At 42.3% G+C, this 24,567-nt stretch overlaps 1 protein-coding gene across 1 annotated transcript in view; it reads right to left on the reverse strand.

The window, feature by feature from the left end:
• LOC115075294 (fibrillin-3-like) overlaps positions 1-12,472 on the reverse strand; it is a 144,571-nt gene extending 132,099 nt beyond the window's left edge. The window contains exons 1-3 of the mRNA XM_029575587.1: positions 12,397-12,472; positions 5,565-5,657; positions 5,318-5,413 (exon numbers count right to left, since the gene is read on the reverse strand). Coding sequence (XP_029431447.1) covers positions 5,318-5,413; positions 5,565-5,657; positions 12,397-12,472 — 265 coding nt within the window. The remainder of the gene's footprint in view (positions 1-5,317; positions 5,414-5,564; positions 5,658-12,396) is intronic.
• Positions 12,473-24,567: the final 12,095 nt, after the last annotated feature.

Raw genomic sequence — 24,567 nt, forward strand, 5'->3', positions numbered from 1 at the left:
TTGGCTCTGCGCTGCTCTAGTGTTTCTCCTATGGATAATTTCCCAGGACAGTTCCCCCCCCCCCCCCACACACTCTCTCACCACTCCCCATCATCCCTTATCCCCTATCCTTTTGTTGGAGGGCAGATGGTTTGCGCTGAGTTATCAACTTCTGCATCATCTCTTCTTCAAACTCTTCCTCATCATCCTCAGAACTCACGGCTGTCGCAGAACCTCCCCGCGTAACCCGCCGGGCACAGGCAGCTCCCCGAGGGCTGGCAGGTCCCGCCGTTGTTACAGAGAGAGGTGCAGTTAGCTGTAAAGAAAGAAAAAAGGTTTATCTTACAAAAAACAAAGTTGTATTTCTCCTGCATCTCAGAGAATACATTTCTCACTTCAGGGATAGTAAGGATGATATGATTTCTTGTTTGATTTGCTGCTTCTAACCTATGAAGGGCTTCAGGCAGGACTGAGGAGAGGATCAAGAAAGGTCTGGTGCACTGTAAGGAGGAGACTGCTCCAGGGGCAGGAAGCACAAGGGTAAGAAGGGAGTGATCAGAAGGACACAGAGCAAGAAACAGGAAGGATTGAAGCACAAGGGGAGAACTGAGGAGCAGCAAGGGCTAGAAGAAAGCAGAGAGGAGGCTGAATTTCCAGCAGGAGAGGCAGAAGCAGCGAAGGGAGGTACAGGCAGGATCAGAGGCAAGAAAAGATGATTCCCGCTGCCTTATTCCGAATGCATTACAAGGAAACAGAGCGGGAGATGATCAGGGCACAGACTCGGCTTTCAGCTGCAGGAATGAGGAATGGATTCATCTTTGCTAAGATGCAGAGGACCCTGCAAGATTTGTCAGTGGAATTGCAGAGAGAAACGTGAGGTCTCCCAGGATTAAAGGAAGATAAGGAAGAGGAATGTAACAGATCAAGGCCTGTGGTGGTCATTGTGAGAATGGTCAAGATCTTTCCAAGCACAGGCCTTTGTCCTCTCTCTCAATTGCTCATTTAAATTATTCATCATTTCCTTCACTATTGCAGTTTCCTACACAATTCCTGTCCTCCATCCATTTCTTCTTCCCTGCCTCTCACCTGTGGCACAGTTTGCTCCTGTGTATCCGGTGTAGCAGGAACAGACTCCGGGGGAGCTGCACCAGCCATTGCCGCAGCTTTGACTGCAAATTGCTGCACAAAGAGCAAAAGAAAACGGAATTATATTTACAGCAGAGGCACAAAAAAATCCTGGCAACTTACCTCAGAATGGTTTATCCTAACCAGTCCTACTTATTCATGCAAAGAAGAAAGGAAAACCAAAAACATTTTGACCAATTTTCCTTAAATTCTTAATGAAGTTTAATTTCCCAAAATAGATATTTAAGAATTGTTCTAATCATTTTAAATATTTAAACCTTTCATTTAGAAACCCACATCATTTACAGACAATGAAACGTTTTCAACCATAGAAAACTGTTTGAACCCAAAATGGTTTTTTTTTAGAAAATTTAAAATATATATATATATTTTAAACCAATTTGAATGTGGAAAAATTAGTTATAAAGACTCAATCAATCAAAAAATGTGTTCATGCTGCTAATGGTAGCCCATAAATAATACTCTTGGGACAAAAAACCCACTCATTTGCAAATGCTTGAACGACGGGAGTTTAAATCGGAGCAGAGAAAGGCAAGCATTTCTTTAGCTGGATGGTAGTTTGAGTATTGCTGTTATGTGACTGGATGGTGGTGCTTGGGGGAAGAGCACAGAGTGAAAAAAGCTACTTAAACTTCAAAACGAAGCTTAGCATCTTTTAAACACTGGCCCATACATAAGAACTTCTGCAGCCTTGTAGAGTTGAGAGCACAATTTTCTGCAAAACTGTCCTAATTGGAAATCTCAGTTATTTAAACATGGAAGAGTGCTGGTTTGATACCTGACAACGATGCTCTAGATTAACTGAAGTGGAAAGTATGAAAATGATATAAGATGTCTTACAGTCAGGTCGATCCAGTAAAGTGTGCTCCGTCGGAGCGCACTGTCACCCTGCTCTGGACGCGTGTTTTCCCTTACCCCTTATTCAGTAAGGGGAGGAAAACACGCGGCCCACCCGCGGCACCTAATAGCGCCCTCAACATGCAAATGCATGTTGAGGGCCTTATTAGGTATGCCCGAGCGATCCAGTAAGTAAAATGTGCAGCCAAGCCGCACATTTTACTCTAAGAAATTAGCGCCGCCCAAAGGTCGGCGCTAATTTCTTCCGGCGCCAGGGAAGTGCACAGAAAAGCAGTAAAAACTGCTTTTCTGTGCACCCTCCGACTTAATATCATAGCGATATTAAGTCGGAGGTCCCCAAAAGTAAAAAAAAGTAAAAAAAAAAATAAATAAATTTTGAATTCGGCCCGCGGCTGTCGGGCCGAAAACCGGATGCTCAATTTTGCCGGCGTCCGGTTTCCAAGCCCGTGGCTGTCAGCGGGCTCGAGAACCGACGCCGGCAAAATTGAGCGTCGGCTGTCAAACCCGCTGACAGCCGCCGCTCCAGGCCAAAAGGAGGCGCTAGGGACGCGCTAGTGTCCCTAGCGCCTCCTTTTCCTCGTTTGCACCGCGTCGCCTAATTTAAATACTGGATCGCTCGCACCGGCGAGGGGCCGGTGCGCGCGCCGGGAGAGCGGGCGTTCGTCCGCTCTCCCACGGACTTTACTGTATCGGGCTGAGTGTTAACAAAACTTGACAGCATGAAAATGAGAGCAGTTTGGCACAAAAGTGTATTCCAAACAATGCAACAAAAACATCTTATGGGGCCGATGTAATAAAACTAAGTGGCCATAACAGGCACCATCGATAAATGTTTTCATGGATCTCAACTCCCTTCCTTATATATAATCATGGGTCACCTGCAATCCCCACAACATTTTTTAATATTTTCTTGCTTTTAAAAGGTTCACTTATCTTGAATAAATCTCCATTAAGGTCCAGAAAATATACAGAATGCTCCTATATTCGCCCACATATCCCAGAGCAGAGCAGCATAACCAAGTTAATCCAAAACGCTAGCATTTTCAATATTGATTTGAATCTTGGAAACTTAGGGTCTATCAAAGTTAGTGGCAAATGATTTTGCAGTGTTTCAAACACCGATATTAGTATTAACATTCAATATTTTATGTTGATTTTCTGCTGTGCTAAGTTTAGCTGGAATGTTCCATCCTTTAACTGTATCCTGATTCTGATACATATGATCCAAACATGACCGGTGTATAATGTATGAAGGGGCTATGTGGGCGACTACAGGAGATTTCCATACATTATCAATTTGATTCTTGGACCTTAATGGGGATTGATTCAAGATAAGTGAACCTTTTAATTACAAAAATATATAAAAAAAACCAAACAAACTATTTCTTGTGGGGATTGCAGGTGACCCATGATTATATATAAAGGCAGAGAGTTGAGATCTCTGAACACATTTTATCAATGATGCCTATTATGATGGTCACATTTGATTAAAACAAAGATATTGGAAGATTAGGAATTTAAGGAAGATTGACATTTCTGGTTACAAAAGCCAAATGTTTGCACAGGTTTTTAGGCACTAAACATACTCATGTATGTAATAAAAGTTTTTGCACCAAAACATGGGGACAGCTTAGCGTATGTCCGAAGCGATTACCTATTACCAGGCAATGCAGAGAGCTGCTCTAGCAATGAGAGCATGAGTGCGGATGTTTTCTGCATGGGTTTCTTGGTGCCTGCATCAGGCAGGAGTAAAAGTTAAAGAACCTGCCTGAGCCATGTCAGCTGCTACCAATTCTTCTACAGATGGGAGTGCAAATATTCCTGAGAACAAGCAATGCCAACTGCATCAATGCAAGAGTGATCATCAGTTTTGGCCCACGTCACTGAACAGCCAATAAAGGAAATCTGCAACATTTTTTTCATTAACGGCGATTTTAGAGTCAGTTTTTCCCCCACAGTTTTCTGCCTCTGAGCTGTAACATGGGTTTTTGCACTTTTTTGTTTTTTTTTTACACTAAATGGTAGATTTTAAAACATACGCGCGCCCGTCCATGTGTGCATGGACGCACCGATTTTATATCAGCGCGCATGTGCGGGCGAGGGCCGGCCCCCGCACAAGGCGGGGAATTTTCTTAAAACCGTGCAGCGACAAATAGGACCTTCCCCAGTTTCCTCCCAGTCCTCTCCAATAAAGGAGCAGACAAGGAGAGAACTTCCCGAACCCTACCCTGCCTCCCTCTTCCCCTACCTCTAAACACAACCTACCTAGCCTAATTTTTTTTTTCTAATTTACCTGCTCCTCCGGAGCGTAAGTAAGTTAGGCACACAGGCCCTGACACCGCCCCTCCCCCAGACCACACCCCTTTTGGAAATCCTGGCACTTCAGTACCTACTGGGAGATGCGTGCGTGGCTGAGCCACTTGAGAAACGCACAGCCTGGCCACGCGTGTATCTGCCGGGATCTGTGCCCGCCGGGGCTTTTAAAATCTGACCCTTAGCGCAGATTTTTATTGGAGGTTTTATTTGCATAAATCATAAAGCTCTTCCCCTCATAGCACTACACACACGAAAATAGACACGACGTGGTAAAAACAGACAGCCCCATGGGATGCAACACCGATGGCGTGCAAGTAAGACCAACATTGTAGACACTGCCAGTCCAAAGACCTTCATTGTCTTATAAATAAGCAGTTGGCATGATTTGTGCAAAATGTTTTGAATCTTTTTTTTAGTATGCATATAAAACTCATCTTGCTGAACGGGGCCACATCCCAACATGGTCCGCATTTCTAAACTATGTAGGGGTAATAGAGTTTATTAGGAATTTACGGGAAATTGGTCAAAATGCATTTAGTTTCCAACCATCAATAATTCTTTGTGAGGTTGAACGCTCTACCTAGCCAAGAAGAGATTCTTGGCCATATGATATATAGAAATGCTCCCACCGGGAATGGTCTCCAACACCTTCACAAGTTCTGAGAAGTCAGGAATCTTCATTAGCTGCCAAAGCTAATGTTCTCTGAAGATACCAGCCACATCACCTTCTAGCAAGAGGCAGGCATCTCTCTCTAAGGATTTATCATGTATAGACTTCCTGTACTAATCGATTGTACTTCTTTTCCATGGATGCTCTACCAGATATCCTCTCATTACCTTTTCCTAGTGTAAATTAAAATCTGAAAGGTTGGGCACCCACACCCTCAGCCATGCTCCACAGGGCCTGTTTAAAGCTTTGAAAACTCTGAATGACCAATAGAATATGATAGGTAAAGCTTTATATCTGGTTGAGTAAAATGTTGAATTGGTCCTCCAGACTAGAAGCATTTGAACTTACGGCTGTCACAGAATCTCCCCGTGTATCCCACCGGACACAGGCAGTTCCCGGAGGACTGACAGGTTCCTCCATTCCTACAGAGAGAGGTGCAGGTGGCTGAAAAGAGGAAGAAATTAAGTGTTTTAATTCCATGAATACCAATGATTTATCCCAGATAAACCCACTGGTCCTTCTACAATCCTAGTACAACTCATTTATTCAATCACCTAACTCTCTCTGTTCATGCATGTCAGGACCCTACTCTCACCAGTGATGCAGCTTTCTCCCGTGTATCCGGTGTAACAGGAGCAGACTCCCGGGGCGCTGCACCAGCCATTGTTACAGCTGGAGTTACAGATCGCTGTAAGGAAATACAAGACAAAAATAAAAGGGGATCAGTTAGAATCCAATTCAATCCACATATATATATACTGTTACTGGATCATGGGTCACCAATATAATCCTCTGTTAAGAAATTATTCATCTTTATTCAAATTCTCAATTCTAAAATAAATCTCTTGAATGGCTCCACCGGTGGAGCCCGGCACTGACTTGTTAAGCTAAGAAAACCAGAATGACGCTACAAGTTTCAGATAAGTGCCTTTTGCTGCATTAAATCAGCAGATACAGCAGCCATTCAAGAGAGGCTTGCATTGCTTTGGCTAGACATCAGCAATAAGTTTTGAGAATTTGTAACATGCCTCCTTGATACTTTGTAGCCGTTTCTTGCTGTTTTCAATTTAAATGTGTAGCAAGCTGATCGCTAAAAAAGAAACCACATCAAAGCAAGATTACAAAGGGCTCTCCTGCAACATCGGGCAAGTGTCAGTCAGTCAGATTCTGAAACCACTACACAGTTGTGCAAGCTATAAGATTTTGGGCTTACAATTTGGGATACAAGTTACCAATATGGACAGATGTTTTTGCATTCAGTGAGATATTTCTGTTATCATTGGTTAAGATACACAGAAGGGATTATTTGCATTATCCCCATTATAAAAACAAAATTCCAACAAAGAAAATTGATTTCACAGCAGTTTTGAGAATTTTTGAAAATTAAAACAATTTGCAATATTGGCATTTTATTGTAAAGTAGAAAAAGAGACTTACAAAATTGAGCCGGTGACTGAACTTACTGGTTTAACAATCTTAGGTCACAACCTAAGATACCAGTTCTGAGGCTCTGTCTCTTCATTATTTATTTATTTATTTATTTAAACATTTTTATATACCGGCATTAGTTGTGGACATCATGCCGGTTTACAGCAAAACTGGTTAAACTTGGAAATTACATTTTAACAGGGGAATCAAAACTGGGAGGAGGGTAACAAGAAGTAGAAGAGAAAAGAAATAACGGTAATATTAACATTAACATGGTTCATTATAAAAAAACATACAAAACAATTTAATTAAAAATAGTAAAATGAAAAACTGACATTTATTTTAGAATTGAGAATTTGAATAAAGATTAATAATTTCTTAACAGAGAATTATATTGGTGACCCATGATCCAGTAACAGTTAGTATATATATGTGGAGAAAATACAAGACAAAACATAACTGTAATGTAGAGTATTAGCATTCATTTTTATTATATATGGAGACAGAATGGAGTAATAAGGGTGTAGTTAGGGATCTCCAGCTAGCTCAGCTGGGGGAACTGCTTCTATACCATCACAGTTTTAGGTCCCAAGGACCCCAGTTAGACTGATACACTGATTTATGCACATAAATTGAAGCTTATGTGAATAAGTCCTACTTTATTTTCATATGTAAAATATGCATGCATATATTTTTAAAAGAAGTGGGTAAAGTTCATGTATTCAATGCATTTATATACAGTACATGGTTTCGATACACTGCATGTATTCCTGCGTAAGCACATATACAAGCATATGTTGAAGAGTAGATATATGTCTATTTAAAAAAAACTACATATATGATATGTGCATGTTATTAAAAAACTGTAGTAAATCTACGTGCAACCACATAAGCACATAGATGTCACCGCATGTAGCTTGAAAGTTATCCTGAGGCATGCTAAAAGCTGGGATCAGAGAAGCTTGTTTTTTGATACAAAGCTTGCAAAAACTGAGAATTTTGTGGAGTTGACTTACAGATGTGGCTGTGTACAATAGTTTATGTATATAGTACATTAGTTAAAATTGATGAAAGAGATTAGGACAGATATTTACAAGGGAACAAAAGAAAAATGCAGTGAGAAGGTGAGACTACAAAGTAATGAGCAGAATAAAAATAGGAGGTGATTAGTTTTATGGACTCTTTCCAATATAGAACATTATAGACAAGAAAATTAGTTCTTACCTGCTAATTTTCATTCCTGGAATACCTCAGATCAGTCCAGACAAGTGGGTTTTGCATCCCTACCAGCAGATGGAAGCAGAGAATAAAATCTTTTCAGGCACTGCTACTTAACCGAGAGTGCCACCTGCAGTCCCTCAGTATTGACCTGTACCCAAGCCAAGATCTCCACTCTAGAAAACCAACTAACGCCCCAACTAGGGAGAGCAAACACAGTTGGAGTACATACACGGGAAATGAAAACATCACGAGATCAGCATTCAGTATACAAAAGAGACAAAGGTCCAATCAGTAATGTTTGATAAAAGTGTGCAAAGAAGACTATGTCATTGCCCAACAGATTTCCTGTGGTGATACCAGTTGATACGCCACCCAGGAGGCTGCCTGTGCCCTAGTAGAATGTCCCCGCATCCCTCTGAAACTGTTTGACCCTTACAGAAATAAGTCGAAAAAATTGATTCCTTCAAACAGTGAGCAATCATGGCTTTGAAAGCCTTATTTCCCTTCTTTACTCCACTGAACAGGATAAACAGAAGATCTGACCGCCAAAAGTTGCTAGTCACTTTAAGACAATGCAACCCCATCTGGCAAACATCCAATGTGTAGCTCCTTTGCATGTGTCATATCTGACACCAAGTTAGGGAAGGCCGGTAGCTCCACCTTCTGGTTGAGATGAACTTCAGTAAAAAGGAAGGAATCATCCTTAATGAAATCCCTTCGTTCTCAATCTGCAGAAAAGAAGCTCTATCCGACAAAGCTTGAAGCTCCAAAAACTGCCTGGCCTAACAAATTGCCAAAGATGATGGTCTTCAAGGTGACGTCTTTGAAAGACGCCTGTCTTAATGGCTCAAAGGGAGGACCACACAGAACCCAACGCACCAGATTAAGGTTCCATGATGGACATCCTATGGACCCAGGAAGTGCAAATGCTTCTCTTCCTTAACACAATGAACTATGTCCTATTGGAAGGCCAACTGTATCCCTTGTAGCTTGCCTCAAAGACATCCTAAGGCTGCCACCTGAACTCAAAGTGAATTTTAGGCCAGATTCTTTGCCAAGTCCCTCTGCAAACATGGCTCAATGCACGATTGGATATGCATTTTGAATGCATGTCCTGATCCCCCGATGCAACATGGAAACAGCAGCATAGCAAACATTAAAAAGGCTCTATTATATGAAGGTCTCTAAATATTAAAACTTCAGAGTGCTTTATCATCTTCTTCTTTAGCAAGGTACAGTTTATTTTCTTTTAGAATATTAAAACATGCAAGAAATAAATAAATATTGGTTGCTTATATTAAAATGTACAATGTGGTGGTAGTTTTCTCTCACATTAGCTAAAGCTATTTAGAGCTGGAAAAACATCAGGTTGTGACCAGTTTTTCTTAGTTCTGATATCACATATTTCACTGGCTTTAAAGACTGTAAACTCAGGTATAGGACAATAAGTAGGAAGAGCTTCTATCTGAGCCCACTCACAAATGCCCCTGAATGCTTATGAGCTGCAAAGACCATGGATCTCAGTTCTGGCTTTTCCCAGCTCTTAAGTGATGCCTCTTACAGAGCCATAAAAAGAAGTCAGTCACAGAATGAAGTACAGTCAATCCAGAGTAAACTGAGCAAACTCTCTCTGCACAGACCTTTTCTTCTCTACATCATGTTGTTTCATCTCTAGCATTGTCTTAAGAGAACTCACCGCTTTCACAGAATCTCCCCGTGTAACCTGCAGGACACAGGCAGTTCCCTGAGGACTGACAGGTCCCGCCATTCATACAGAGGGATTCACAGGTTGCTGCAAAATACAATTGTAATGTAAGTCTTCCTGCAATCCATAGGTGCATGGTTATTCACCACAGTTTTGAAATAAAGTGGGCATTAAGCAAAGTCTATGCATACTTTTCACTCATGGTCTTTACATCAATTTTCAATGGAAAAGTATGCAAGGCTATGGGTGCATAGTATGTACCAAAACTTTTTTCTTTCTGTGCAGGCAGATTTTGGTGAAAATCATGCAGATAAAATTTGAAAATGTAATTTATGTGCAGATTTTTCATGCCCAGGTTAACACCTCCTCCCCATGTGGCTGAAACTATACACATTGTGGAACTGATGGACACATTTAGACATCAGATTTCTTCAGGTAAAATGCTTGGAAAATTGCCCTAAAAAATTCTAACTTGTGGCTTTCAGCCCATAAGAGCAGACTAGGAAAAAAAAGCACTAGCATCCAAAAAAATATCTAACATCTCTTTAATAGAACCATAAGAGAGATAGGGCTGGGACATCAATACGTCACCTCATTCAGCCCCTGCCTGTACCTAAACCATCCCAGACATATGTTCATCTAAATTAGTCTTAAAAAGAAAACCGTCCAGTGGCAGAGATTTCACCATCTTAGATGACTTGTCCCAGTGTTTAATGACTTCCACAGTAGAGTGTTCTTTCTATTGTCTAGCAAACCATTATTTTCTCTACTTTCCTTGAAGATGATCACTGCTCTCATACCTTCTCTTCATGTATCTGAAGACTGCTATCCAACCATCCTTCAATTTTGTCTTCTGCAGGTTAAATAAAAGCAGCTCCACCCTCCTAAGTTATACTACCTAGACTGCTAATTGCTTTGTGGCACCCTCTGGACGCTTCAAATCTCAAGCCAAGTTACATTTAAAGGGGGAAGTGAAAGTACAGAGAGGAACACGCCTTCCTACTTCTTCCTCTAACCTTTCTCACTCCCTCTTCCTCCCAATCCCCTCTGCTCTGCTTATCCATCCACCTTTTCCCTATCATTGTCCCACTTTGTTTTCACTTCCATCTCCACCATTTTATCTCCCTATGTTCACCATTTTGCACTTCACTTTTCTCTCACCCACTACATCTTCTCCCACCATGCACCTCTTTCCACCTTCATCACCTTCTCTCAGGCCATATTAGACAGAGTGGCAAGAGGCTGGTAATGCATAGACAAAGAAAGGCGAGATTCTTTTATCTGTTCTTTCCTCTCCCTCCCAGTTCCTATTTTTTAGAGCAAGTTTACCTCCAGTAAGGATGACAAGGGGCTATAAGGACCAGGAATGTGTGATGAGTGTCATTGGTGAGGTATGTGATGGGAGGTGCGTTACACATTCAACCCAACTTTGAACTCTGAATATATCACATCTGATTCCCCATTTATCTAGAAAATCTGTTAATCTGTCATAAATAGGTGAAACCCACCTCCCAAGGGAGATGGAGATTAAAGAGCAAGCTATCATTTAAGTGAACTTCAGCACAGAAAAAAAAAAAGAGGATAATGTAATATGAGCCACCAGCGCAGGAAACCCAGAATGAGATTGAAAAGGTTGCCAGACCCCCTTACTGTGAAGGTCTTTAAATGATCACTGAATAGCTGAGTCAGAGATGCAGGTAGAGGATTTTCATGTCACAGCCTGCTGGATTACTGTTGCTAACTTGCAGTGAAATATCACTTTAAATCAAAGGATAGCAAAATCCTAAATTACAGAACTGTGACTGGAAAAGTCCTACATTGGTGAATTCTGAATGAGAGAGGGATTTATGAGAACAACATACTGAAAAGCAGTCCTAGGAAGCAAACAGATTCTCACCCTGACTAACAAGGGGTCAGACCCTTGGGTACCCAGTTCTCAGACAACAAATAAAATCCAGGCAGGATGGAAGGGTGTGCACATATTCTCTTTCCATGGTCCTGCCTGGGTCTTGGCCTTTTGGCTGAGAGAAGGTGACCCATCCAGACTGGGTAACAGCGAATGACTGGCTATGAGCTTAGCAGAGCTTAAACCCAAGCCAGTGAAAACCCTGGAACTGGAAGAACTGGAAGTAGTCCCCCAGGAGGAAGGGGTCACCAGCAGCAGATTTGGAGGTGACCTTGGGTCACCCTAGAGCAAGGGGACCACAACAACAGATTTTGCAGTTCCCCAGGAGGGTGTGGACCCCAGTGGCAAATCGAGCATTCAACCAGGAGGAAGAGGACCCCAGTGGCAGATCTAGTGATCCCCCAGGAGGGTGTGGATCCCAGCAACATTCTAGGAGGTGGAGTCGGGTGTCCTAGGAGGGCATGGACCCAGGCAGTATTTCAGGAGGTGGAGTCGTCCCCCAGGAGAGTGTGGAATCCAGCAACAGACTGGGAGGCGGAGTCAGGTCCCCAGGAGGGCACGGACCCCAGTATTGGCACGGACCTTTCAGCAGAGCAGAAGCAGCACTGAGGAGATGGCAGTGATTTAGATACAATGGACCCCCCAAAACAATACCACCCACTAGCCCAGTTGAATCTTTTCATATGGGTGAGACTTGGGGAAAAAAGGGGAGGATAATAATAAAGCGGGAACTCAAAAGGTCACTTCTATTTTATTAGGTGGTATAATATGAGGGCCAACAATCCTAAATTGCAAAATATTAAATGTTCTTGCTACCTTGAAGAAATATATATAGTTATATAGTCCAATAAATCTGTGTATATTTGTACATCCTGCCAGCCTTGTTCACAGTCCCATTTGTGTTCCTGGAATAAAGGCAGGGAAATTCCACCCACGAACACCTTCTTCCCCAGTTGGAGGCACCAGGTGCCAAGAACGTGAGGACCGACAGAGTCTGCCCTAGGGGGGCTCCCGCCAGGTCGGTCCCAGACCTAGGAATGCCCCCCACGAGGTAAGTGGTCAAGGGGGCGATGCATAGGCTTGGCAAGCATTGTCTTAGCACATTGTTATCTTGATGCGCACAGACTGATATATAATTTGCTGTGCAGGTATTAAACTGAAACTTACCTATAAATTCCTTGGTCCTTTTTCCCTCTTTAAAGATAGGCCCTCGTGCTAGCACATTTCCAATTTTTGGAGACATTACCTGCCCACTACAAATTATCAAATAACTTTGTAATAACTTCAGGCGAGTTTTTTTTTTATTCTCTCCCAACAATAATTCATCCATCCACACTGTAATCTGGGCTTTCTGCCACATATTGAGATGTTTCTGAGCTTATTCAGCCATTCTCTCGCAGAGTCTCACCTGTCCCACAGCTGACTCCCGTGTATCCAATGCCACAGGAGCAGACTCCAGGGGAGCTGCACCAGCCATTCATGCAGGTTTGATTGCAGATTGCTGATGATAAACAAAATAAATCATTTACAATTACAGAATCAAAAAGTCCAGTGTAAAGTTAAATCCATCACCGTTCTGAAAAAGACCTTTCTCCTTTACTATGCAGGAAGAGTTTATTGCCTTTTTGCACATTTGCTATTATAATATATTTTCATGTCTTATGCTTGTATTACTTTTCTTATGGTTAATTTGCAGGGAAGTTCCTGATTTTGTAAATTTTTTTTACCAGATAAAACATTTGGTAAAGCAAGTCCATTGAGTTTAGGAAAAATTGTGGGTATCTTGTGCTGGAATTCGGAATTAAACATGTTAACAATTATGTAATCAAATTTAATTGTTTAAAAGAGAGGTAAAGTACTTTCTTTTGTACTTATTTTCCAAATTGTATATCTGTTCTATACGCCTGCTTCTGTACAGGCTGCAGGGAAGTAACTTGCCACAAATAAGGTTGCTATGCATTAAAGCTGTGCAGCAGCATAAAACAGCACGTGAACACCCCAACACACTTGCTAAACCAGCCTCTGACAACACCTGCATGCAAATAATACAATATAGGATGAAAATTATGATTTAGCAGGTACACATCAAATAATGTGTGCAGGAGACCAAACCATGCTATGTTGTGCATGCCTACTGAGGCCTAAAATTTAACACCTACCTCAGATTGACTATTAAATGATAGCAAGCAAGCAGCATATCAAAATCTCCTGTGCTATCCATCCCAAAGTGAAAAGGTCAGTTACCAAAGGTCAAACCCCCATCAAGACTGGCCCCACACCTGTTCAAGTCCTGATGCCTCTAAGCCTCCATTTCATCAATGCTTGAAAACCCTCAGAGACCTGACTCTCCCCCAGAAAATCGAGGCACCATCAAGGCTGGACTATGCCCGCCCATCATCAATGCCTGATTGCACTCAACGTGGAAGACAAAACCCCCCACGAGTTTTTATGCGAGCAACGCTTTTAAAATCGACCTGTTAATGCACCCTATGTTAAGTGGCATTTTAGTATGCGTACTGACATTTTTAGTGTGTGCAATGCATACAAGAAAAATAAAATTAGTGCGAGTGCTAGTGCATAGGTCCTATCTGGTAGAAGCCACATAACAGAAAAATATGCACTGCCTTTTAATCCTCTGCATGTATTAAACTTAAAGGCATTTCAAGACAAGCTTAACTAATAAGAACTTGAAAAACAATAAAGAGTTTGCTACACTGCTTCTACCATGTGGAAAAATCAGCAAGTCACCTTACTGGAATTTCCTTAGTGTAATGGATTGGAAGATGATTCCAAAATCACAAACTGCAAAAAAAGTAATCCATGTGTGGACATGCGAACATGAATCCAAGCTAGGAAAGCAGTCTAGCCTGAGCTGATGCTCCCACACAGAAATTAAAGAGCCCTGCAGCCCAGATCCCCTCCAACCGGGTAAAATACTCTCCCGGGGTTTACGCAGAGCCCTGCCGACCCCCACCCCACAGGAAAATAAATAGAAATAAAAGCTTTTAAGCCTGCATGCTGATACCACGCCCCTTCCCAAAACCTCAGAAATATATCCTCCCCCCCCCCCCGATGACTTTCTACCCCCTGCTCCCCCCAAGCCGTCCCCCAGACCCAGCCACACTTTATATAACAAGTCCCTGGTGTCTCGTGGCCCACCCTGGACCCTCCCCAATGCCTTGAGAAGGAATCCCCGTGTCTCATGAGGCAGGGAACACCCCCTAGGCACTTCACTCTCCTCCATAAAGGCAGACAATTACCTGGGTAATTATATTCCACCTCGACTTGCTCCTATCCAAATGATGTTTGAAGGTTTTTTTCCAACCTTATTTAAGGCGGATTATAAATTACAAGGTTAGGACTATCCTCAGAGCTCACCACTATCGCAGAACCTCCCCGTGTAACCTGCAGGACACAGGCAGCTCCCCGAGGACTGACAGGTCCCTCCGTTGTTACAGAGAAAGGCGCAGGTAGCTGTAACAGAAGAAGATAATTTGATTTTCAGAATCCTTACTCTCTACAATCAGAAAAACGAAAAAGAACAAGTACAACCATTTCACTCCATTTGATATTTCCACGGACGTTTCTTAGGCAGGGTTCATGAGTTTACATATTTTGCAATGTGCCCTGTCTGTATTTTGCTATTTCATCAATATCTAGTTATACAGTTCTTCTTCATGAAACTTTACCATTCCACTACTTCATGTACTGTTTGTATTATTCTTATCAGTTCTTTGTAAAGCATTTCCGCAGCGTATCCTGTTCTTTGTAAACCGATGTGATGTTCCCAACGAATGTCGGTGTGGAAAAATGTTAAATAAATAAATATCCATGTATTTCTAAGGCTTCTGGGAGAGCCAGGTTTCCAGCCAAAGTTTGCTATTTGAGTTTTGAATGCATCTGAGGGGACCCTCATTATAAGAGTCGGCCCCATCACCACAGCAGAAGGCAGGGAAATGTGGGCATCGGAAACCAGGTACAGAACTGAAAGTCACACAGGGCTTTTCTGTCAGGACTGAGCCTGTAAGAGGAAGGGAATCACTGCCACCGCTATTCAGTTCTTTATTTCCTTTCTCAGTTTTACTCCTCATTTCCCCCCAAAGTGTTTCTGGACTGTTTAGGGACAATGGATGCTGTTTCCAGGTTGTTCATTTCCATAAAACCGGGGGCTTTGGAAGTGCCAGCCTGGAACAAGCCTTGCAGTTGTGAAGCTGCTCAGTTCCAGATCCTTATTTGCTCTTACTTGACTTCACTGCACTTCCACAAACGCGCTGAGTGCCAGCCTCGGAGGGATGAGTTTCAGATCTGTGGGAGTCGGGGAACCGGAAGAGGGAAGCGTCCCTTCTTCTTGCAGTGCACAACGTGCATTATTTAGTCTGACTTTCTGCATAACTAAAGCTGAGGGCTGTAAGTAAAGTCAGCTGAAGAGGCTTGGACAAGAGCGACAATGCTTTAAGGAAAGAAAGCAGCAGCCCTCCTGTTTGCGTGCATCTGTCACGCAAACCCCAGGTCACGCGTATGTCCTGGGGCTTCGAAAAAGGAGCGTTCCGGGGGGGGGGGGGGGGGGGGGAGACGGACACCAAGGCCTCCGGAACAGCCGCCGTGCTGGGGGGTGGCGCGCCGGCAGCCAGCCAGCGTGTGCAAGTTACGCCTGCCCGGAGGCAGGCCTCATCACATATTGCATGGTTTTCCTCACCATTCATGCACGTGTCTCCCGTGTATCCGGTGTAACAGGAGCAGACTCCCGGGGCGCTGCACCAGCCATTGTTACAGCTTCTGTTGCAGATTGCTGCAAGAAAAGGCAGTTCATATCGTCATTTAATTCTGCTCCCTTTTCCTGCTAATTAATGATGTCATCTATCATATTAGGATGATGTATGCATACTGGAACATTCTAGACATCTGAAATGTGCCTGCACCCATATATTGCAAAATGCAAAGTATTAACTGAGCTGGGCAAGATCCCTAGTGTCATCTTTGTCCTTTCCTTGGTCCTCTAAATGAGACACACTTCTGATGAAATAATCCAGAGGCTGGGGAGCAAGTGGTCATCAAAACTGTTAGACTTTCTTTAAACAAAGAATTTATACCTGTCCCACAGTTCTGCATGCGTGATGTATCCCACGAATGTCGGTATATAAAAGGTCATGAAAGAATAAATAAATAAATAAATAAAATAAAATGCCTAAGCATACACGAAGATCCTGTGTACACCTTATTAGCAGCCTGCTTTCTGAAGGACAAGAAAGCCTCTAAGATCACGGTCTGTGTGCTTGTGAGTGTCACTTTAATATCTTAAATTCACATCAAATTCTGAGGTCATGTTAGGTGGAGGGGGAGCAGACGGGAGGACTGATAGGGTATGCCGAGGACTGGAAATGCATGCACTCTAAAAAACACTACATGCATCCTGGTTAAAGACATTTTGGAGTTGGTCATTTAAGATGACTGAGCCCTAATTGGTTCCCCAAAGGTTGTAAGTCAACACTGCAGGTACTGCGTGATGACTGCTTAGAATCTCCTCTCTCTTATTGTATGTTCCACTACATGAAAGTCATACTGCAATTCAATGCTTAGAATCTCCTCTCTCTTATTGTATGTTCCACTACATGAAAGTTATACTGCAATTCAATGCTTAGAATCTCCTCTCTCTTATTGTATGTTCCACTACATGAAAGTTATACTGCAATTCAATGCTTAGAATCTCCTCTCTCTTATTGTATGTTCCACTACATGAAAGTTATACTGCAATTCAATGCTTAGAATCTCCTCTCTCTTATTGTATGTTCCACTACATGAAAGTCATACTGCAATTCAATGCTTAGAATCTCCTCTCTCTTATTGTATGTTCCACTACATGAAAGTTATACTGCAATTCAATGCTTAGAATCTCCTCTCTCTTATTGAATGTTCCACTACATAAAAGTTATACTGCAATTCAATGCTTAGAATCTCCTCTCTCTTATTGTATGTTCCACTACATGAAAGTTATACTGCAATTCAATGCTTAGAATCTCCTCTCTCTTATTGTATGTTCCACTACATGAAAGTTATACTGCAATTCAATGCTTAGAATCTCCTCTCTCTTATTGAATGTTCCACTACATAAAAGTTATACTGCAATTCAATGCTTAGAATCTCCTCTCTCTTATTGTATGTTCCACTACATGAAAGTTATACTGCAATTCAATGCTTAGAATCTCCTCTCTCTTATTGAATGTTCCACTACATGAAAGTTATACTGCAATTCAATGCTTAGAATCTCCTCTCTCTTATTGTATGTTCCACTACATGAAAGTTATACTGCAATTCAATGCTTAGAATCTCCTCTCTCTTATTGAATGTTCCACTACATGAAAGTTATACTGCAATTCAATGCTTAGAATCTCCTCTCTCTTATTGAATGTTCCACTACATGAAAGTTATACTGCAATTCAATGCTTAGAATCTCCTCTCTCTTATTGTATGTTCCACTACATGAAAGTTATACTGCAATTCAATGCTTAGAATCTCCTCTCTCTTATTGTATGTTCCACTACATGAAAGTTATACTGCAATTCAATGCTTAGAATCTCCTCTCTCTTATTGTATGTTCCACTACATGAAAGTTATACTGCAATTCAATGCTTAGAATCTCCTCTCTCTTATTGTATGTTCCACTACATGAAAGTTATACTGCAATTCAATGCTTAGAATCTCCTCTCTCTTATTGTATGTTCCACTACATGAAAGTTATACTGCAATTCAATGCTTAGAATCTCCTCTCTCTTATTGTATGTTCCACTACATGAAAGTTATACTGCAATTCAATGCTTAGAATCTCCTCTCTCTTATTGAATGTTCCACTACATGAAAGTTATACTGCAATTCAATGCTTAGAATCTCCTCTCTCTTATTGTATGTTCCACTACATGAAAGTCATACTGCAATTCAATGCTTAGAATCTCCTCTCTCTTATTGTATGTTCCACTACATGAAAGTTATACTGCAATTCAATGCTTAGAATCTCCTCTCTCTTATTGTATGTTCCACTACATGAAAGTTATACTGCAATTCAATGCTTAGAATCTCCTCTCTCTTATTGAATGTTCCACTACATGAAAGTTATACTGCAATTCAATGCTTAGAATCTCCTCTCTCTTATTGTATGTTCCACTACATGAAAGTCATACTGCAATTCAATGCTTAGAATCTCCTCTCCCTTATTGTATGTTCCACTACATGAAAGTTATACTGCAATTCAATGCTTAGAATCTCCTCTCTCTTATTGTATGTTCCACTACATGAAAGTTATACTGCAATTCAATGCTTAGAATCTCCTCTCTCTTATTGTATGTTCCACTACATGAAAGTTATACTGCAATTCAATGCTTAGAATCTCCTCTCTCTTATTGAATGTTCCACTACATGAAAGTTATACTGCAATTCAATGAGCTCATCTTTCATTCTTCCAGAATTTGCCTCCAGTTTCCTATCTTCAGAAACTTGTAAATATAAAACTCAGAAGAATTCTGGTTCTCCATCCAGACCATGGCTATCGTAGGTGAAAGAGTCACTCCTTCTTTTACTCAGTGTACCTCTCCTTCCTATTTTATAAAATTAGAGAAATCAGACTTGAGTGGTTTTGTTTTCATTTCTATCTGAAAGGGAATAAGCTAAGCAGTCCAGACAACTAATTTTAAAAAAAATTAATTTACAGTATGACAAAACTAACATTGTGATCCTCAAATGGTCTTTTCATCAGAATTACAGAAAAAACATCAATATGCCAACTAAAACTGGCCAAAATCAGTCACCTCCAAATTATATAGATGCAGTTCACAAACAGAAGAAATAAAAGCTGTTAACTGGCCACTTACACTCAAACACTAATCTGAACAACTAATAAATCAGAACAAGCTAAACATGCTAGAGAATCAATTCCAGGTGCATCTATGTGTAGGTATCAAGGGTCGGTCAGGTATCCTTGTGACTTAGGGAATCTTCAGTACTCACCTTTCTCACAGAATCTGCCCATATAACCTGCCGGGCACAGGCAGCTCCCAGAGGACTGACACGTCCCGCCATTGTTACAGAGAGAGGCGCAGGTAGCTGCAAATGAAACAAAGCACAAGAGTTATAAAGCTGTTAAATAAAGAGTATTTATTTATTTATTTTTAATTTTTATATACCGAAGTTCTTGTAGGGACTACAAATCACTCCGGTTTACATAAAACAATGAACTGCCCAACAGAGAGCGGAGCTTTACATAGAACTGTAGAACATATGGAACAATATAACTAGATGACAATTTAACATAGTGATAAATAAATATTATAGTTTAACTGGTAATACTAGATGACAATTTAACTAGATGACAATTTAACCTAGTGATAAAATTATAGTTTAACTGGTAATACATAAAGATTATATTATTTAATATAAGCAGTATAACTATTTAATGTAGAATAAAGGCGTATTAACATATATAGAAATGAATTTTTTGAACTCAAAGATAGTTGTTCAGTTGCAGAGTCTTAAAATAGGACTTGGTGTGGTGTCCATGATTAGGAGATACCTAATATATAGGATGTCTGTCCGTCAGAGTAGAATTAAGCGTCTGGGAAGGCTTGTTTGAAAAGAAAGGTCTTATTGTGTATTGTGTTGAGTATTGTGTTAAAAAAACCCAAACAAACATAGTAATAGCAGGAGTAGAGAGCCTCACTTACCAAAGTACAAATGTAAACGAAGCAAAGTGAGGAAATAATTTAAATTCCAATGTAATCTTTTTGAGGCTCTGGTGCAATCATGAGAGTTCCAAATGTCAAGTTTGAAATAACATCTGTATTTGTTTCAGGATGATATTAGCGCTGTATCAGTTATTGAATTATTGTGCATTAAAGTGGCCCTTTTAAGCAGTAAAGTCCCCCGATACAGCCATGTTTCACCAGTCGGCTTCTTCGGGAGGGACCTCACTAGCCCCCAGCAAATAATTAAACATATGGGCCAAAGGTCATGGAAAGTCAAGGTTAAGCAAGCTTTTTTGTGCTGGGAGCACATTACAAGTTATTGAGCACGACACGGGCAATCTCTAGCAGCTGATCTTTAATCGATATCAGTCAATCTCCCAGAACCACTTTTGGAAATCTTCGCGTGACAGCATCTCCCTTCCCTGCAGCATGTGGTGCGCTTTCAGTGCTGAGCCCTGTTTCTGACACCTCATCTTCCATTAGCTGAGTGATGCTGTTTTTGCCACAAATCTTTTTTTTTTCCAGATGGATATGTTTGGTAAGTCCTTCTAATTATTGCAAAGATTATGGAGCAGTTCCAACAGTGCAAACCCATTCACAGATTTCCAATTGAAAGGGCATAAGTGGAGAGTTCAGTGCTTAAGCTTCCATTTGCTATGGTGGCATCACCTCCCCTTTGTCTACAGTACAATCCAAGGAGACCTCACATCATGAGGATGACTATCTACAATGTCCTTAAAATATTGAAGCTTACCCTAATGGAAGTTTTGTTCTTTCCCCAGCTGGAAGAAAAATGCTATCTGCAATGTGTTCTATCAATATCAACCTTCGAACTTTGAAAAGAAACTTTGGCTTATATTCCTGTGGATGTTTATTGCAATGCTACTTCTCCTAAAGTTTATAATCAGTCCCGTGGTTACAAGGAAAATCATCTGCTTCAGAGTTCCTGGATTTTCCAAACAGCACTTCACTTGACCATGACTGCCAAGTTCTTGCAGATTTCTGTGGATGGCCCAAAATCACAGAAATCCTCTTCAGGAGAAAATATGGCAAGTGAAACACCCCTATTTGTGCTACTGGACAAATAACTAATAACTGTAGGTGTTTTATCTGAATGGGAAAAGAGCTTTCAAAAGAACGTTATCATCATCTGACATTTCCCAAGTCATCCTTGGGTCCACCATAACCAACTTCTTCATCCATTATTATGTCAATGTTTCCATGATTACTTCTGTTTCCACTTATCCTGATATCTATCCCTATCACTGAGTGAAAAGAGGATGGCTAAATTCCAATAAACCCATCTGGCTGGCACAAATTTATGCATTAATTCACGACCTCAGAAGTAATTGTGAAAATTCTCCACAGTAGAGCAGATAACAAATGAAACCAGCAAAGAACTGGCAGGTCTTCAACAAGATGTTTTCTCACTTGCTAGGGTAGTCATGAATAGCAAAATAATTATGTACATACTATAGGTCGAGAAGGAGGAGATGTTTGTTAGCTGACATTTCCTTTTGCTGCCCCTTGGAACTTGTAAGATTGGAAACGTTATGTAGCTCATGATTCTTTACATCACTGCTGCCACATGGACCACTTGGCTGCCCCACATCCTCTGATAATCCTTGGGGCTTTACTTCTTGCAGATGCTTCATCAACTTGGAGTGGATGAAGACTTGACGTTCACTGAAAAGGAGCTTCGTCTTTGAAGGGCAGCTTGCTCAAATGAGACTTCAAGGCATTACCAGTTGACCAGTACCTCAACCATAGTAGCCTCCAAGGTGAATTTACATGACAGGTTTTGTTTTACTCCTATTTATTCATGCTCATCTATAGTACACCCCAGTCTCTCACCTTTATCACAGGTCACTCCAGCATATCCCATGTTGCAAGAGCACACTCCAGGAAAGCTGCAGTAGCCAGAGTTGCAGCTGGTGTTGCAGATGGCTGGGAAAAAAAAATGCAACAAAAATAATTGCTGTGATATAATTAGCAAGAATGTGCCGGATTTGTCAAAGCTTGATCTGTGGTTAAGATGATATGAGATTCAGAAAATGACGTTCAAGCATGGCTTTCATGTAGTTTGGGAATGATAGGATCGGACTGGATTATATATGGTCTTGTATTTAGCACGGGGTTAATTACTTGATGTAAAATACATTAGGAAGATGGGGTAATGTTTATAATGAAGGATTAGGTGGTTCGTATTGCATAGGAAAGGTATGGGATGTTTACCTGTGTAAGGTATAAGTTGTTTTAATTATGTATTTATATATTTTATACGGTTTATTGGTTTATTGTAGGTCACACTGAACTTTAAGATACATGTGATTCAAAAAGATAAAGAAATATGCAGGCTGCTTCATCTCCTTGGGAAAATCTTCCTAATCTGACATGGATTTAAAGTCATAGGCACGCTGCCATAAGAGACTTAAGGATTTTCAAAAACGATTTTCCAGGATTTAATAAATAATCTTCAGATAATGATTTTACTTCTGCTATAAACTCAGGTCATACTGTGTCATGGGTATAACAGTGGTCATGGTATCCATGGCTTGTACAAAAAACTGTTCTGGTCAATATTTTTCCATAAAGTAGTATAGGAATGGAGGAGAAAAATCACTAGAGAATTTGTGGATCTGATAAGCTTTGACCTTTTTCAAACCTCAATTGAATATTAGTTATCTTAGCATCCAATTCCAATATTACAATCAATCAGATATGAGAGGTTTCAGTCTGTTACTGGTATAGAAAGAGGGAAGTGTGTGTGTGTGTGTGACAGGAAGAGGGAAGTGTGTGTGTGTGTGACAGGAAGAGGGAAGTGAGTGTGTGTGACAGGAAGAGGGAAGTGTGTGTGTGTGTGACAGGAAGAGGGAAGTGAGTGTGTGTGACAGGAAGAGGGAAGTGTGTGTGTGTGTGACAGGAAGAGGGAAGTGAGTGTGACAGGAAGAGGGAAGTGAGTGTGACAGGAAGAGGGAAGTGTGTGTGTGTGACAGGAAGAGGGAAGTGAGTGTGACAGGAAGAGGGAAGTGAGTGTGTGAGACAGGAAGAGGGAAGTGGGTGTGTGACAGAATGAGTGAATGCATACAGAAAATAAAGAGGTTGCTTATAGTAGCTCCCAGAGCCGTAGCGAGCCTCTGGCTGATATGGCCTCAGAAATAGGCTCCATCAACCATCTCTCTCACAATTTAACTGATAAACTGCCTCCCCTCCACCCGATACACAGCGTTTTGGCAAGAACTATTGTGCCATTTTTGGAGACCCTCCTGCAATCAGAAGCAGAGCACCATCCGTCCCATCGAAAGATTAGTGTCCCCCCTCCCCGGCGTCAGCAGTCAGCCCATGGAGTTGCACCCATGCAGTAAGAAGCAGCGCAGCTGTGCAGCCCTCCCACCCCAGCAGTCAAGAGGGGGGTGTGGCTCACCAGGCTGAAAGAAACAGAATCAGCCTCGCACTCCCCCCCCCCTCCCCAACAGTCAGAAGAAGCACTGGCCTGAGGCCTCCCAACCCCCTTCCTCACCTCAGAGGTCAGAAGGAGCGTGGCCTGAGGCCTCCCAACCCCCTTCCTCACCTCAGAGGTCAGAAGCAGCACTGGCCTGAGGCCTCCCAACCCCCTTCCTCACCTCAGAGGTCAGAAGGAGCGCGGCCTGAGGCCTCCCAACATCCTTTCTCACCTCAGAGGTCAGAAGAAGCACTGGCCTGAGGCCTCCCAACCCCCTTCCTCACCTCAGAGGTCAGAAGGAGCGCGGCCTGAGGCCTCCCAACCCCCTTTCTCACCTCAGAGATCAGAAGGAGCGCGGCCTGAGGCCTCCCAACCCCCTTCCTCACCTCAGAGGTCAGAAGAAGCACTGGCCTGAGGCCTCCCAACCCCCTTTCTCACCTCAGAGGTCAGAAGAAGCACTGGCCTGAGGCCTCCCAACCCCCTTTCTCACCTCAGAGGTCAGAAGGAGCACTGGCCTGAGGCCTCCCAACCCCCTTTCTCACCTCAGAGGTCAGAAGGAGCACTGGCCTGAGGCCTCCAACCCCCTTCCTCACCTCAGAGGTCAGAAGGAGCGCGGCCTGCAAGAATCATTGCCCACCCCACCCCCTCCTGGCTGTTGCGAGCATGGATTATGGGAGGGGAGGGAAGGAAGCAGCATCAGCCTCCCACTCTCCCTCCCCACAATCTTAAGTAGGAGCAGCAAGGCCCAGAGTCTAAAAGCAAAAAGCAAGAGTCTCGTGGGTACCCGGGCTGCAGAGGGAGACGATGCTGCTGCTGCCCCTTGTTCTTTCAGGGGGGGGGGGGGAAGTGCAAGAGCATGAGCAGCAGAGCTCCTGTCTTTATGAGAGCAGGCAGGGCCGACGCCAGCTCATCTGCCACCCTGTGCAAGCACTTACTGTGCCGCCCACCGCCGCACCGTGCCCCCCCCCCCCATGACAGCAGCACTCTCTCCGTCTTCAGCCGCCAGAAGAGGCCTCCGGATATGAGCTCATATCCTCTTCCCACAGCCAAAGACTGAGAGAGCGCCACCGCTGGAAGAGGGTATGAGTGGCCTCTCCTGCTGCTGCTGCCCCGCCACCTCCCCGGGTATGCCACACCTCCCAGTCACGCCGGGCCTAAGAGCACGAG

This window comes from Rhinatrema bivittatum, chromosome 13, assembly GCF_901001135.1.
Source record: "Rhinatrema bivittatum chromosome 13, aRhiBiv1.1, whole genome shotgun sequence".
Classification (NCBI taxonomy): Eukaryota; Metazoa; Chordata; class Amphibia; order Gymnophiona; family Rhinatrematidae; genus Rhinatrema; species Rhinatrema bivittatum.